The sequence below is a fragment of the Vitis vinifera genome, chromosome 9 (genome assembly GCF_030704535.1).
Source record: "Vitis vinifera cultivar Pinot Noir 40024 chromosome 9, ASM3070453v1".
NCBI lineage: Eukaryota > Viridiplantae > Streptophyta > Magnoliopsida > Vitales > Vitaceae > Vitis > Vitis vinifera.
The window spans coordinates 14,152,867-14,169,312 of record NC_081813.1 but is presented as its reverse complement, the minus strand read 5'-3'; the positions used below and the strand labels follow the sequence as shown (position 1 = coordinate 14,169,312).

The following is a 16,446-nucleotide window of genomic DNA, read 5'->3' as shown; positions in this document are numbered from 1 at the left end:
TGCCACCCTCTTATGCAAATGAGCTGATGCAAGAAGCACAACCCTCAGCATTTTTCCTTCTTTCTTTTCTGAACTGTAGTTGGGTGGAATATCTGATACCATTCTTGGTGAAGAAAAAATAAAAGAGTAAAGAAGAGAAAAGAAATTCTGGAAACGTGTTCTTCACTTCCACTCACCTGATCACCTGATTGATTTACATATGTTTTTATATCAAAACTTCTAGAATTTAACTCTGGTTACCAACTAACTGTAGTTACTAACTGACCATAGTTATAGTTACACGGGTTAGCTATAACTCTGGTTACCAACTAACTGTAGTTACTAACTGACCATAGTTATAGTTACACGGGTTAGCTAATTTGATTCCCCCGTTCTGCTGCTGAAACTGGGTAGAGGTAATGATAGAGAGCAACTTTTACCTACTAAGAAGTAATGACAGAAAACTATTTTTATCCATAGTGGCAGCACCACCGTGACAATTGACATAGCCTGGTGATAACATCGGAAAAATCAAAAGCTTACAGCAACCAACTCTTCCAGTCCCAATTCCAGAACATTGACAGTTGACAACCTCTAATATATGTACTGCAAGGATTGAAATGTCGAAAATTTTCGGCAACCTATTTGACACAAGTATTTTTACAGATTTTTCGGGAAAATTTTCGGGAATTTTCCCGATATTTCCTATCAGTCCAGCCCGCGCACAGGTTGTGTTTTTCAGCCCGGCTCAAAAATCGTGGATTTAGGGTTCGTGAAATTGAAATCCAATGGCACAAAAGCAAAGAGACCCCTGGAACAGATCCAGAAAACACAGGGAGCAAAAAAAAACAAATTTTTTGGTTTTCCTTGGGGGTTTTCCATGGATTTTCTCGGGAATCAAACGATGATGAATTTTCCCGGAAATCGAATGGGGGGTGGATTTTCTTGGGAATCAAACGGGGGCAAAAAAAAATAAAAACATGATTAGATTAGTACCTGCGAGGATTGAGAGTGGCAGAGGAAAATAGGCCCTTTTTAGGGATTCTCTGCTCTGGATGGCAACTTCAGAAAAGGGCTTCTTGATGACCGAGTGAGAGAAGTGGGTGGCCCTCTTGATTTTTAGTTTTAGTAGAGATTTAAAAAAAAAAAGAAGAAACAAATCATATAAGAACAATATTCCTCTCTCTCTCTTGCTATAAATAATTATTAATTATCCATCTTTATTTTTATTAAATCACTACTAGGATTGAAATTTCGATTTTTATCGTGATATTTAATAAATTAAAATTGATGTGATAAAATAAATTATTACTAATTTTAATTATTTAAATAAATTAATATTAATAGAAAAAATTATTATCACATATTTTTAATAAAATTTTAAATAAAATATTTTATATAAATTAATTTAATTTTTTATTTAAAATTTAATAAAACATGTTGTTAAAAAAGTATTTTAAAATTTTTTAAATAAATATTATCTTCAATAACATGAGTTTCCTTCGTGTAACAATATGATAAAACAACATCGATTTTTTTTTTTATACTAAGGATTATTGCAATATGATATGTATTATATTTATGTATAAATTATTTTTATTCAATAAAATCAAATATTTCTTAACTCAATTTTAACTTTATACATTTTCAAAATTCATATTTATTATTCTTAAAATTCAAATATCGAATCTATCGATATATTTCTGTCTACCGATGTTTTTCTTCTTGATTATATTTATGTCAATTACAATTACAAAATAACTTTAAAAATGTGTATTCTTACTTATTTTATCATTTTTTAGAGTTTTTCCAAGCATTCCTATGAATTTTAAATAATTTTCGCTCCATCGATATTTGTGAAAAAAAATATCCATCGATATTTTTTTGATATTTCCGATATATCCATAATCGCTGATATTTTCATCCTTTTATATATACCAATTTTTATTATAATTTACTTCCATTCGCCAGCTTACCAACTTGATAGCCTCTCATGCACCAATTGATAGCCTATCTGCCTACCTATTTTCCACCACCTTACCCTTGAGCCATAGCCTGAAAATATGGGTGCCTCGGTTTTCTGTTTATATTGTTAATGCTAATATTTCTTTACAAGGTTATTTTGCAGTTTTATTATGTAATGTCCATTGTAAAATAAATTGAAAATTTAAAATTTGGAAGTACATTCATTGGTCATGTGGTTATAGACATGCTTGCAATGGCCAACTACTATGTTAGATCCTTCAAACATCCTTCAAAAGTAATCATGTTTGATATCTCCAAAAGTAGGAATGTTTTCATTAGAAGTGTTTTTTAATTAAAATATGTTTTTTAAAAATTTTGTTAGAAAAATCAGTTATCAAATGCATGGAGCAACTTTTTTTATCATAAGGATGGCCAGAATATCTTGACCACTGAATGATTTATAAGGAACCAAAAACTAAATGAAGAATAAGAAATCAGTGTTGAAGCATGGTTAAAGGCATTGAGGCATTCTGGACAACCATATACAGGGATAGGTGAAATTTTATAAAAGAGGACATGCCAAACACTACAACTAATGCTCCCATAAAGTATGGGAAGTCAAAAAATTTAATCTCCACATGCATTTTGAAGGCTTATAAACCTTATGACAGGGACATTCATAAGGAGCTGTCCAAATATCAAGTCTTATGCAAATCCCATCAATTTATATAAAGAGTGTAAAGAAGTCTAATATTGTATAGTAGTTGAGATCTCCATTTTAATCTAAACCTAACTTCACAATTCATAAATGTAGATGACTCTGGCATCGCAGTAATTTCGTTAATTTCCAATCTGCTTTCATCACCATCAATTTGAACATCTTCCAAATAATGTCGCCAACATTTGGTGGTACAAGTTGTGCAACACTTGGGGTGCTCTTCTTTGTTGTTAAACTTGTTATATATGACTTGCATTGTAATCACATTTTAACATCATAGTTAGACTAAGGCCCTTGTTTGGATCGATTTCTAAGAAATCAAAAGCTCTGTCTTAAGCTAAATAAAAGTTTCTAATGATATAATTTTCACAACGCTTAAAAAAATTATTTAACTTTCTATATAAATTAATTCAAATAAAGCCGAATTTAAATTAACATTAAGGAAGAAAATTTATTACATTTAAAGACTTGGGGTTGGTCCTTGATGAAATGGATAAAGTTTGAGGGTGATACATCCAAATCAAGCAATTTATGATGTACTGGTATCTACAACGGTAATTTACTATTATGTTTAGATGCTTGATATCATAAACAGGGGGAGATAAAATTGGCCTCAACTTTTTGGGAAGAATGAGCTCCTTCAATCAAGCAAGCCGAAATAAGCAATGATTCATAAGAAAGATTTTTGACAGAAAAGAGAGAGAGATGAGATGAGTGTTGGAATTTTTATGTGTGGACTTACATAATCAATTTAATAATGTCATAAATCAGTGTTATTTATTTTTGCATTGTGGTCCATAATGGGACTGGACACATATTGTTGCTTGATTTTTTTATGGGCTCACCCTAATTTACTTGACTGGCCCATTAAGTCAAGTGGTGGTCCAAATAATGTGTGTGATATATATATATATATATATATATATATATATATATATATATATAAAAGAATAAAAAGGGCTTCACTCGCTGACTGGCTCCCTGCTCCTTCCTCCTTTGGCTGAAAGAGAGCACGCACTCTCGTTTTGGACTGAATCTGGGTGTAGAAGGGAAGAACTCATTATCCCATAATTCTCGCACCATCAAGCACTGGAGGAGCTTCCTGAATACCAGAAAAGAGAAATAAATGGCCTTTCACGAAATTAACCAAGGTGAACATTTCCGTTTTTGCCGTTCAATGCATGCTTAAATGTCAACATGTGATCCTATGCTGTTTAAATTTTCATCAATTGGTATCAGAGCTAGCATGGATGACATTTGAGCTGCAATTTTGGGTTAATTTTTGGGTTTCCCGTTTCCTATTGTGGAAGCCATTTTTTTTGGAATTTTATTTCTCGTTTGATGTTGATTCTCTGTTTTCAAGCCCGATTGTTGTTGGAAACTTGTAGAGAATATTTTTTGGAGCAAAACCCATCATTTTATTTGATTTTTGGAGCTTGTTTGGTGGGATTTCGAGAATTAGGGCTTGCTTTGGTTCTTCCTATTATGCGTTTTTTGTGCAAATTTTGGGATTAGATTGAAGGTTTGATGTTTGAGGATGGAAATCTAAGCGGTTTTTGTCGAAAAATGCCCAAAATTTTGGCCGAAAAAGGAAAATTTTTTTTTCTCCTGCACCAAGCCGTGTTCAGCTGGAGAAGGAGATGAATAGTGACGTGATGACGTCAAAAAAAAAAAAAAAAAAACAAACAAACAAAACAAAACAAATTTTTTTTTTTTTTTTGTTTGTTGCCTTGGTATTCTTGGATTGATTGTGCATATGCTAGAATTATTATGCATTTGTTAAATTTGACTTTATTGGGACAATTATTATTATTATTGTTCTTTATGGTATAATTTTTTTCCTTATATCAATAATGTTGTCCTATGTCAATTTTGTTAAATATTTCAATTTATTGAGGCAATGAAGCACACTTGTGTGATTGCCTATCGCAATTCCAAGTGTGTCAAATTGTGAAAATTAAGATATTTTGAATTTTATTCATGACAATTGTGAACATATGTGTGGTTGCCTATCGTGATCTTATATATGTCAAATTGTCTTTGTTGAGATATTTTATCTCCCTCTTTTGATTGTTTTATTATTGTGATAACTAAGGTGCATACGGGTATTGTGATTGTCCTATCGATGATTATAATATTTGGTAGGATGCTTGGATTGGTGAAGGAAATTAATTTTATATTATGAATCGTACTAATTTTCTTTGCCCTTTCGGTAATAAAATTAGTGCATCTTGGTTGTGATATTTAATTAGTTGTCCTTACCGCCGTGGAATTTTCAAAATTCCAAGCTGTTGCTAAATTGAGAAATTTTGGAAACTAGCAAATGCATGATTTTGTAGTAACATGCATATTGCTTAATTTTGCTATTTTCCAGCTACTAGCAATCCTGGTATTACTCTGCAATTGTCTGCCATCAAACCTCTTACTGGAATAATTTTGAGGAATGTTTTGAGTCTTTCAATGTGCATATGGCTATGCACATTTTGGACTGGGCTTTGAGAGTTGATAAGCCAAGTAAATTTGAGTTCTTCCATATTGTGGCACAAACGCCTAGGTCATTTTTCTAGGCAAAGATTAGAGAGATTGGTTAGAGATGGTGAGTATTATGGGAGATATGATGAGACTGGATGGAATTTTGGACCATTCGCTAAGTTTCTGTTGGAATGTGGCATTGATGCGAGATATACATTGTCAGGCACTCCTCAACAGAATGGGGTTGCAGAAAGGAGGAATCACACATTGTTAGATATGGTGAGGTGCATGTTGTCCAATTCCTCTTTACTAGAATTTCTGTGGGGTGAAGCCTTAAGGACTGCAGCATATATTTTGAATCAAGTGCCCAGTAAATCTGTGCTTAAGACACCTTATGAGCTATGGTCAGGGAAGAAACCAAGCCTTCATCATTTCCATGTTTGGGGATGTAAGGCTGAGGTTAGGCCATATAATCCACAGTCAAAGAAACTTGATCCTAAAACCATCAGTGGTTTCTTTGTTGGTTATTGCATTGGATCAAGGGGTTCCAGATTTTATTGTCCATCTCATACCACCAGGATCATTGAGTTAGACAAGGTTGTATATTTTGAAGATGTGAGCTCTGTTGATGAAAGATCTAGTGGTATCTGAAGTTTGATAGTATTATCACCCAAAATGGTTTTAAAGAGAATACAGTTGACAGATACATATATTTGAGGGTTAGTGGGAGTAGTTACATATTTCTTGTTTTATATGTTGAAGATATACTACTCGCATCAAATGATCCTGACTTGTTGATTGAGACAAAGCACATGTTGTCAACCCATTTTGACATGAAGGATCTTGGTGAGGCTTCTTATGTCTTGGGCATAAAGATTCTTCGTGATAGGGCTAATGGAGTGCTTAAATTGTCTCAAAGAGCCTATATTGAAAGGATATTGAAGAGGTTCAATATGAACAACTGTAAATCTACTAAAGCGCCAATTGTGAAGGGTGATAAATTTTCAAAGGCTCAGTGTCCTCAAAATGATGATGAGAGAGAGGAAATGAAGACCATTCCTTATTCATCTGTGGTGGACAGCCTTATGTATGCTCAAGTATGTACACGTCCTGATATTGCTTTTGTTGTGGGCATGTTGGGAAGGTACTTGAGCAATCCTGGGAGTCAACATTGGAAAGCAGCTAAGAAGGTCCTTAGGTATTTGCAAGGAACTAAGAACTTAATGTTGACATATCAGCATGTAGTTGGGTTTTGTGATGCTGATTTTGCTGACTGCATAGATGATAAGAAATCCACTACGGGCTATATTTTTATGATGGCAGGAGGAGCTGTATCTTGGAAAAGTATCAAGCAGACACTTACAACATCCTCAACTATGGAGGCAGAGTATGTGACATGTTATGAGGCTTGTTGTCATGTTATGTGGATGCAGAATTTTATTTCAGCTTTGGGAGTTGTTGACTCCATTTCTAGACCGCTGAAATTATTTTGTGATAATTCTGCAGCTGTTGCTTTCTCCAAGAACACTAGGAGTATTTCTCGCTCCAAACATATTGATGTAAAGTTCTATTTTGTTAAGGAGAAAGTGGCAGAGTCTCTTATTGATATTGAACACATGTTCACAAAAAATATGTTGGCGGATCCATTAACAAAAGGCTTACCCATAATTGCGTTTCAGGAACATGTATCTCAAATGGGGTTGTTGGAAGCCTAGGTTATATTAAGTTAGTGGGAGCCATTTTTGGTATTGTAATACTATGTTATTGTTGAAAGGATTGCTATTATTGTACATTTCCCTATGAATCAAGCAATGAAGCATATATGATTGCTTTTGATTATTTATTTATGATGAGATTCTATGGGACATTGATTTATGATTATGTGTATGTTGTAATGTTTGATTATGTAGTCCAAGTGGGAGATTGTTGGAATTTTTATGTGTGAACTTACATAATCAATTTAATAATGTCATAAATCAGTATTATTTATTTTTGCATTGTAGTCCATAATGGGACTGGACACATATTGTTGCTTGATTTTTTTATGGGCTCATCCTAATTCACTTGACTGGCCCATTAAGTCAAGTGGTGGTCCAAATAATGTGTGTGATATATATATATATATATATATATATATATATATATATATATATATATATATATAAAAGAATAAAAAGGGGCTTCTCTCGCTGGCTGAAAGAGAGCACGCACTCTCGTTTTGGACTGAATCTAGGTGTAGAAGGGAAGAGCTCATTAACCCGTAATTCTCGCACCATCAAGCACTGGAGGAGCTTCCTGAATACCAGAAAAGAGAAAGAAATGGCCTTTCACGGAATTAACCAAGGTGAACGTTTCCGTTTTTGCCGTTCAATGCATGCTTAAATGTCAACATGTGATCCTATACTGTTTAAATTTTCATCAATGAGATGAAGGGAAATTTACCCGTTTGGATTTTATGAGTAGTTTTATAACTTGACAATGCTTCAATTTTTCAAAAAATTCTTTCAATTGAGATGGCTATAATTATCAAAGCTGAGAAAATGAATCTCAGCTTCCTGTAGAGATGAAGTGTTCATAGATGATATGAGAGAGGCTAAAGGCATTCTATGGCCACCATACTTGAATGACTGGAGATTTGGGGTATCAATCTTGAGTTTCGCGTTGCTCTGGTTTTCAGTTAGACTTAGGTCTAATCGCTTGAGCTGATGATGCGAAATCTCAATCCTTTGCAATTGAGTGCACCTTATCCCCAATCCCTCAAGGTTCGGAAGTCCAGAGACAATTTTGGAATTGAGTACCAAAATGTTAACTCTCTGAGAAATTCACAGGCCCTCAAGACCACGTCACACGGGCATTTTCCTTGTTGATAGCTGAGATATTGAAGGCTTGGCGCATTGATTTCAATCCTTTTCAATTCATAACACCAAATTACTTCCAGCCTACGTAGATTAGCAAGCCCCGAAACATGAAGCTTTTGTAACCCGTGGCAAGATTCGATGTGCAAACAATCGATCAAAGGGCAACTTGATATCAGTTTCTGAATTGGTTGTTCATCACACCGGATTTCTCCTAAATACAACTTTCGTAGCGCCGGAAGATCTATATCACCACAGATTTCCAATATGACACGCCGTAAACTGAGAACAGTAATTGTTGTGGCAGCAAAAATTTTAGCCGGGAAGCTGTAAGGTTTTCCTCTCGCCCTTCCCCTGGGTAGCATAAATAGATCCAGCTCCTTCACCTTCCTCTCAAGTGCCGCGTCGATCCACGAGTCTATCAGCGAACGCGATTCGACGTCATTGAGATGCAGATGGAGCCGGAGTTTCGCAAGACTTGCGTCTTTCTGACGGAGTTTTAGGTAGGAATCGACGACATTGATAAAGGAGGAGACGTTAGTGTCTTTGCGAGGTGAAGCGAGAAAATCCGCAGACTCGAACATCAAAACTGGGAGAGAGGAAAAAGCAGATAGCTTTCGCCATGCCTTCGACAGCAAATTGGTTCGAGCAACTTCCCTGGTGGGGAGTAAACTCAAGATACTTATCAATATGTCTTTCTATAATTATTTTAATATAATATCCATTTTTTAAATAAATTAAAATTTATTTAAAAATTTAAAATAATATTATTCCTTATTAATAGTTTAAAATATTATCATTCTTTTAAATAATAATAATAATAATAATTTTAATGTAAGTTAACAAACATGCTTTAAGACTTTCCTTTTCGGGGCATTCGCAATCAATGATTTTTGTTCCATCCCATGTTACTATTTCCTATTTCAAAACATCGAATTAAAATTTGTAATTTACTAAAATAATTTTATCGCAATTCCAAATTCAGTAATTGGTATGTATGCTCCAAGAATGTTGTTCTTATATTTTAGTTTCTAAATTGAATTTTATTCTTAAAAATTATTTTTTAAAAAAGTTAGAATATATTCAAACAAATTTTGATTTTATACAAAATAAAAAATTGCCAGGGAAAAATATTAAAAATTAAAAATTCGTAATTTTTAATAGTATGTTTTGTTTAAGAAAAATGCCAAGGAAAAATATTAAAAAAACTAATTTTTTTCTATTTAATTTTATTATAAAATTGTAAAACAAAAATCAAATATAATTAAAATTAATTAAAAATTCATGCAATTTAAAATTATTTAATCTTTTTATAAAATATTGAGTTTCAAGTAACATATACAAATCATTTATTAAATTTAAATCTTTTAATTATTATTTTTTAGTTTTTATCCTTTTTTTTTTCCTTTATATATATTTTTTCAAATTTCTATGAACCAAATTTTTATAAACTTTGGTAACAAAATGTCTTTCATTCATTTTTTTAGAAAAGGTAAAATTTTCATAATTTTATTTTTTTTTAAAAAAATTCAAATTTGATCCTTATTTAAAAAAATAGAATTTCACTTCTCCATTAAGTAATAAAATAAGCCTAACATAATAATAATTAGTCAAATTAAATAAATGTATACAACCAAAAACCACACGTTAATTGTATAACAATGCCCTAAGGCCCAAATGAAAATAAAATCGCTGCAACCCACAAACAAAGCTTCAAGCAAAGGCCCAAAACAAATATCAACAAACCCAAATATCAATAATGGAAACCCAATATCAATAATGAATGAGTCCAATGCGCCCGAGTACCATGGGAACAGGTGCGATGTAGGCATGGTGGAAAGGGTTGCGTCGGCATGAGAGAAGGGAAGGGCGGCGATGGGTGAAGGTGCATTGGAGGGAAAGGGAGATCACGGCGGGGCTATCTCCGGCGATGAAGGTGTGGGTGTCGGTGGGCTGGCGGTGGCGGTGAGAGAACGTGGCGGAGAGAATGACTGTACACTTTTTAATTCCTCTCTCACTCTCAGTCTCACTTGGTTTGTTAATGAAGATAATGATAACAGTTATGAAGATTACTGGACAAAAGGAAAATTGATCGGAAATTATAAAATCCATTGACTATCTACTACTGTAGGGCAAGAACTTGGCTTCCATGCTTCCCATCAATTTCAGCTTCGTAGCATCCACATGCCCCATAAAGCTCAAAATTATTCATTCTCCTCCCAGATGTTTGAAAAAACCAAAAAACCAAAAAACCATAAACTTTAACTCACATGAAAAACGATACTGTTGATGGCAAAATTCCCCTGCTGCAATAGTAATCACCAGCAATGGAATCTCGATCAACGCGTTGTAGTAATTCCTCCTTCCTCCTACAAAAAAAATGTCTAGATAGGTTGTCCGGACATACCCTTCGATGACTAAGTTAGTCTTTTGGAAGTTGTTGGAAAATAGAGTTTTCCTTTTTGAGTGTTGCCCCTTGAGTTTCGTCAAGGATGCTTATCCCTTAGCAGGATGTTTATCCCTTTCTTTCTTGTTGCTTATCGCTTATGGCTTACCTATCTGAGAGCCTCCTTAGAGTTTATATACGAGTCAGAAAGTATGGCCTCGCTGTGCTAGTAGGTCCCATCGTCATGATTGCGGCTCATAAGGTGGCGAAGTAATCATGACATTTCTGGTCCAAGATGGCGGCTGTCAGGAGGATATTTAGTTAGGCGGTGGATGTCGCCTCAATTTATGACTTTAAATATCGGGGATGTGTCAGGAGACCTGAGAAGATTTGGGAATATCTTGTCGAGCACATCTTGCATTAAAGATGAGTGACAATTCAGGAGACTTGGTCGTCAGTATTGTCGGAGTTTGCTTTTTTATTGTGGGCGGAAATGGATCCAGCGGATCGCGAGTATCTGACGAGCCAAGCTATCCGGGGAATCTGAATCGTTGGCCACAGATGTTATCCAGATAAGCGATATCGAAGGATCCGAACATGTCTGGCCTGGGAAGTTGAATCGTCCTTCTCTCCCATCCGGCGACAGGCGCCGGAGGTGAAATATCAGGAGAAGATGGAACGTCGGCCGGATAGAATTGCGGCTGTGAGATATCCGGAGAAAGTGGGATGTCGGTCGGATAGAATTGCTGCTGTGAGACATCCGGATAAGGTAGAACGTTGGCCGGACATAATTCCGGATGTGAGATGTCCGGAGTAAAGTGGCGCCAGCCGGACGTAATTCCTACCCGGGTGGAATGAGCTATGATTCCCATCCGGGTGGAATGAGCTATGATTCCACGTGTCGAAAAGGGAGCCGTCTGCGCGGCCAAGGGAGAGGGAGCCACGTGGCAATTTTTGGGGAGGATCCCACAATGCCCCCCTTTTTATATCGCCTGTCTGGCCTGGTCAGAAAAGGCGGGATAAAAATGCTACCTTTACAAAATTTCTCTTTCATATGGACAACAATGGCACGTGGTGCTTTCTTGTTGTGGGAGCTAGTGAGGCGCGCTTGGGATCTTCAGGCAATGCCCCACTCTTCCAACCGGCTGAGTAATTCTTGTATTTTCAATAAGTGTTTGGCCATGCGCTAGTCTTTGGCCTCGTACTATTTTGAGGCGTTTAGAGTGGTCGCAAGGCCCAGTCCGGATAGGATGGCCTCATATTCAGCTTCATTGTTTGAAGCGAGAAAATCCAGACGGATGGATTGTTCCACCTGTTCGCCGGTTGGTGCTTTGAGGAGGAGTTCGACTCCTGATCCGGACGAGCGGGAGGCCCCATCAACATGCAGAGACCACCAATCATCCGGAGTCGATTCTTTGTTTGGGATCCAAGCGAAGATATCGCAATTTTGTTGGAGCACCTTTTGAAGCTCGAACCTTTTGGCTGGCGGGAGGAGAGTACTGACGCATGTGAAACATTCACCTCCCTCTGATATCTGTATAGCTTCTAGTGGGTCTGATGCCGGGGGATCTTTGTCCGCCGTGTTGGGACGTCATTTGCTTTATCCGGGATTGGACCAGAGTTGGCTTTGACCAGCCGTACCACTGAACTGTGCTAGACGGGGCCATCACAGCCAGAATGGGCCAGGACCAGAGTGACCTTCCCAGGATTCGACCTTGGGTGGCAATGCTCTTACCCCTTATTGTTTCCCTCTTGGAATTTTTGGCTTTAACCAGCCGTACCACCAAACTGTGCCAGACGGGGGCATCACAGCCGGAATGGGCCAGGATCAGAGTGGCCTCCCCAGGATTCGACCTTGGGTGGCAATGCTCTTACCCCAGCGCGTTGCCCTCCTGGTACCATTCTAGGCAACAAAAACATCGGCCTTTTCTGCAACATTTGGGTGTTGCCACTATTTGTATCAGTGCCAAAGCGACTCGATTTTTGGCTCTGGTGCCAAAGTGACCCAGAGTGACGTCTTGGCACCATTTGTATCGGTGCCAAAGCGACACAGAGTGACGTCTTGCCACCATTTGTATCGGTGCCAAAACAACCCGATTTTTGGCTCTGGTGCCAAAGCGACCCAGAGTGGCGTCTTATCTCCATTTGTATCGGTGCCAAAGCGACCCGATTTTTGGCTCTGGTGCCAAAGCGACCCAAAGTGACGTCTTGCCACCATTTGTATCGGTGCCAAAGCGACCTGATTTTTGGCTCTAGTGCCAAAGTGACCCAGAGTGATGTCTTGTCTCCATTTGTATCGGTGCCAAAACGACCCGATTTTTGGCTCTGGTACCAAAGCGACCTAGAGTGACGTCTTGCCACCATTTGTATCGGTGCCAAAGCAACCCGATTTTTGGCTCTGGTGCCAAAGCGACTCAGAGTGGCGTCTTGTCTCCATTTGTATCGGTTCCAAAGCGACCCAGAGTGACGTCTTGTCTCCATTTGTATCGGTGCCAAAGCGACCCAATTTTTGGCTCTGGTGCCAAAGCGACCCAGAGTGGCGTCTGCTGATAGAGCCCGGAGGGGCCGTGTGCGAGGGATCTTTACCAACCCGCGCCACAAGTGGGCGGGAGGCATGTCCCTGTAAAGTAGGTGAGCTTGAAGGCTCGGAGAGTGCATCCAGTGATATGGCAGTATGAGGCCTGTTTTTGCAAGGTGTTTGGGGTCCCAGACGCGTGCACGTTGCGTCAGATATTTGGGGCCTTTTCTCACGCTGTCGCTTAGACGAGACTTGAGTGGAGCCTGAACTTTCGTCTCGTCGGACATGATGAGCGTGCACCGGGGTTTCGCTAGGCCATGCTTCATGCGCCTTGAGGGTTGGGCTCGCCCCTCGGGGGAATGGAGCTCCCTGGTTGTGACAGGGGTCCTGCATCCGCTGATAGTGCTGAGGTTGGGAAGAGCTTCGGATCCTCAAGACATTGTTTTCTTCCCTGAGTTTCCTTGTTTCTTGGAGTAGAATTTGCATATGCCGTTCGTTTTTTCGCTGTCGTCTCTCCATGCTGTCTTGCCATTCGAAGTAACTTTCGTCATCTCTGGCGGAAGAATGCCTTCTTGAGGGTGAAGTCATCTTTACAGTTGGAAGGTATAGGATTTACTGAGAAGAAAAGACGTTCCCACCTACGGCGCCAATGTTGATGGCAAAATTCCCCTACTGCAATAGTAATCACCGACAACGGAATCTCGATCAACGCATTGTAGTAATTCCTCCTTCCTCCTGCAAAAAATATGTCCGGATGGGTTGTCCGGACACACCCTCCGATGATTAAGTTAGTCTTTTGGAAGTTGTTGGAAAATAGAGTTTTCCTTTGGGAGTGTTGCCCCTTGAATTTCGTCAAGGATGCTTATCCCTTAGCAGGATGTTTATCCCTTTCTTTCTTGTTGCTTATCGCTTATGGCTTATCTCTCTGAGAGCCTCCTTAGAGTTTATATACGAGTAAGAATGTATGGCCTCGTTGTGCTAGCGGGTCCCATCATCATGATTGTGGCTCATAAGGTGGCGAAGTAATCATGACATTTCTGGTCCAAGATGGCGGCTGTCAGGAGGATATTTAGTTAGGCGGTGGATGTTGCCTCAATTTATGACTTTAAATATTAGGGATGTGTCAGGAGACCTGAGAAGATTTGGGAATATTTTGTCGAGCATATCTTGCATTAAAGATGAGTGACAGTTCAGGAGACTTGGTTGTCAGTATTGTAAGAGTTTGTTTTTTGATTGTGGGCGAAAATGGATCCGGCGGATCGCGAGTATCTGACGAGCCAAGCTATCCGGGGAATCTGAATCATTGGCCACAGATGTTATCCGGATAAGCCATATCGAAGGATCCGGACATGTCTGCCCGGGGAAGTTGAATCGTCCTCCTCTCCCATCCGGCGACAGGCCCCGGATGTGAAATATCAGAAGAAGATGGAACGTCGGCCGCATAGAATTGCGGCTGTGAGATATTTGGAGAAAGTGGGATGTCGGCCGGATAGAATTACGGCTGTGAGACATCCGGATAAGGTAGAACGTTGGCCGGACAGAATTCCGGATGTGAGACGTCAGGAGTAAAGTGGCGCCAGCCAGACGGAATTCCTACCTGGGTGGAATGAGCTATGATTCCACGCGTCGAAAGGGGGGCCGTTTGCGCGGCCAAGGGAGAGGGAGCCATGTGGCAATTTTTGGGGAGGATCCCACAGATACAATTGATAAAAGATATAGGTATAGATAGGGGAATACAAATGATAAACCATTTTTAAGATTTAAAAAAAAAAATATTTGACAGTGATTTTAGAAAGTGTTTTTAATTTTTTAATATTTAAAAAATAATTTTTTAAATATTATTATATTAAAAATATTTTTTAAAATTATTATCAAAATAATTTTAATATAAAATAAAAACGCTTTAACCACATGGGGAAACAAAAGTAGAAATCATCCCTAAGGAAGCTTTAATATCATCTCTACAGTCATAATTCCAAGTCAAATTCTTCAGAATAGGGTAACCCATGTTTGACCAACACCCTAACTAGGCCACGTTACGCTCCCCTACTACCCTCCAAGGCCCACCATCAGATTTGCTTTGTCATTTTCTGATGTGGCACATATTTTCTCGTTAATAAAAGAGAACTTGGCATAAAAGGTGGTGAGGAAAGAAACAACTGAGCTATTTAGCCACTTCGGTTTATAAATTGGTAAATATTCATATATACTCTTTTAAAATGAACATATTCTAAATATACTAATTGTTGTTAATTAAATTAATTAAATAATTTAGCTAAGTTAATTTACTAAATCTAAATCTCACTATAAATTGAATATAAAAATGAAATTAAATAATCATCTAAAATTAACATATTCATCTAAAATTAAATGACCAAATTAAGCCAAATTAATTAATGGGAAATATACAAATTAATTACAATTGAATGTAAAAAAAACATTAAATCATCTATATTGCAAAATATACTAATTAATTGAAAATATATTAATTATTTACAATTGAAAACAAAATTAATTAAAATTTCAAACAAACATACCTTAAAATAATTAAATAAATGAGCAACTTTAGAAAAATTATGAGCAATAAGAGATCAAATGAAGAATGCAATGAAATGTGGATCAAATGGATGTAAAATGAGTTATTTATAGGAAAATTTTTGACCAAAATAATTGTTGAAAAACATTTTTGCTAGTTGGAATAAAATCTGAGTGAAATCTGACAGTTGGATTATCAAATAACCATTGGAATGTCATCCCAACCATTGAATCAAACCTAGATTAAATTTGGAGCGTCTAATGGACTGGCAACATGACCGTTGCACTTCGACGTGATCTGGGCCATCATATCACGTTCAACAAGGACATTGATTTTTCTAAAAAAATTAGCGATTTATCGTCGATATATTGACGATTTTATGCTATATCAACAGATTATTTAGAAAAATCGATGATTTATTGCCTTCTGCTGATATATTGTTGATATATCATGGTTTTAAAAACTGAACTGGACTAGTCGGTTTGACTGTCGGCCGGTCACGGTTCCGGTTCAGTCAAATGGGTTGGAAAATGGTCAGATCGGAATTGGACTAGTTAAATTGGTGGTCCAATCGACGAACCGGATGAACTGGACAGTTCCTTCCGAACCGTTCGGTTCAATTTTTTATTTTATTTTCCTCCATTGTCACCGTTCCTCTCCGGCGAGACCCCCACCCCGCTGGAAAAACTCTTTTTCTTCGTCGAAACCCTCCCAACAACCCCGCTAGAACCTTCCCTGTCCCCACGTCGGAAAAGCCTTGCCAAAAGGACCCCCACCAACTTTGCAAAGCCAGCCCATGACCCCGTGTGGACCCCGCATTTCGGCTCAATGCGTTTCCCACTCAATGGCGAAACTCGATTTTGATTTGAAAAATGATTTTTATTTATTAAAAAGAAATGACTTGGAGTCGCCACTTATTTTTGTTTTATTTTTAAATGGTAAACAAAATAAGAAAGAAAAACCCTAAGTGTGACTCCTTGTTTTGGAAAAGGTGGTCTGTGAAAACCGGATCGGGTC

The 16,446-nt window shown here is 37.7% G+C and overlaps 1 protein-coding gene across 1 annotated transcript; it reads right to left on the bottom strand.

Annotated features, from left to right (window-relative positions):
• Positions 1-7,650: 7,650 nt before the first annotated feature.
• LOC104880366 (putative F-box/LRR-repeat protein At5g41840) lies at positions 7,651-9,821 on the bottom strand. Its single transcript, XM_019222114.2, has 2 exons — positions 9,693-9,821; positions 7,651-8,687 (listed from the first exon to the last, which is right to left on the bottom strand). The coding sequence occupies exons 1-2, from the start codon at positions 9,819-9,821 to the stop codon at positions 7,878-7,880; spliced, it is 939 nt and encodes a 312-aa protein (XP_019077659.1). The 3' UTR covers positions 7,651-7,877.
• Between the last annotated feature and the right edge of the window lie 6,625 nt (positions 9,822-16,446).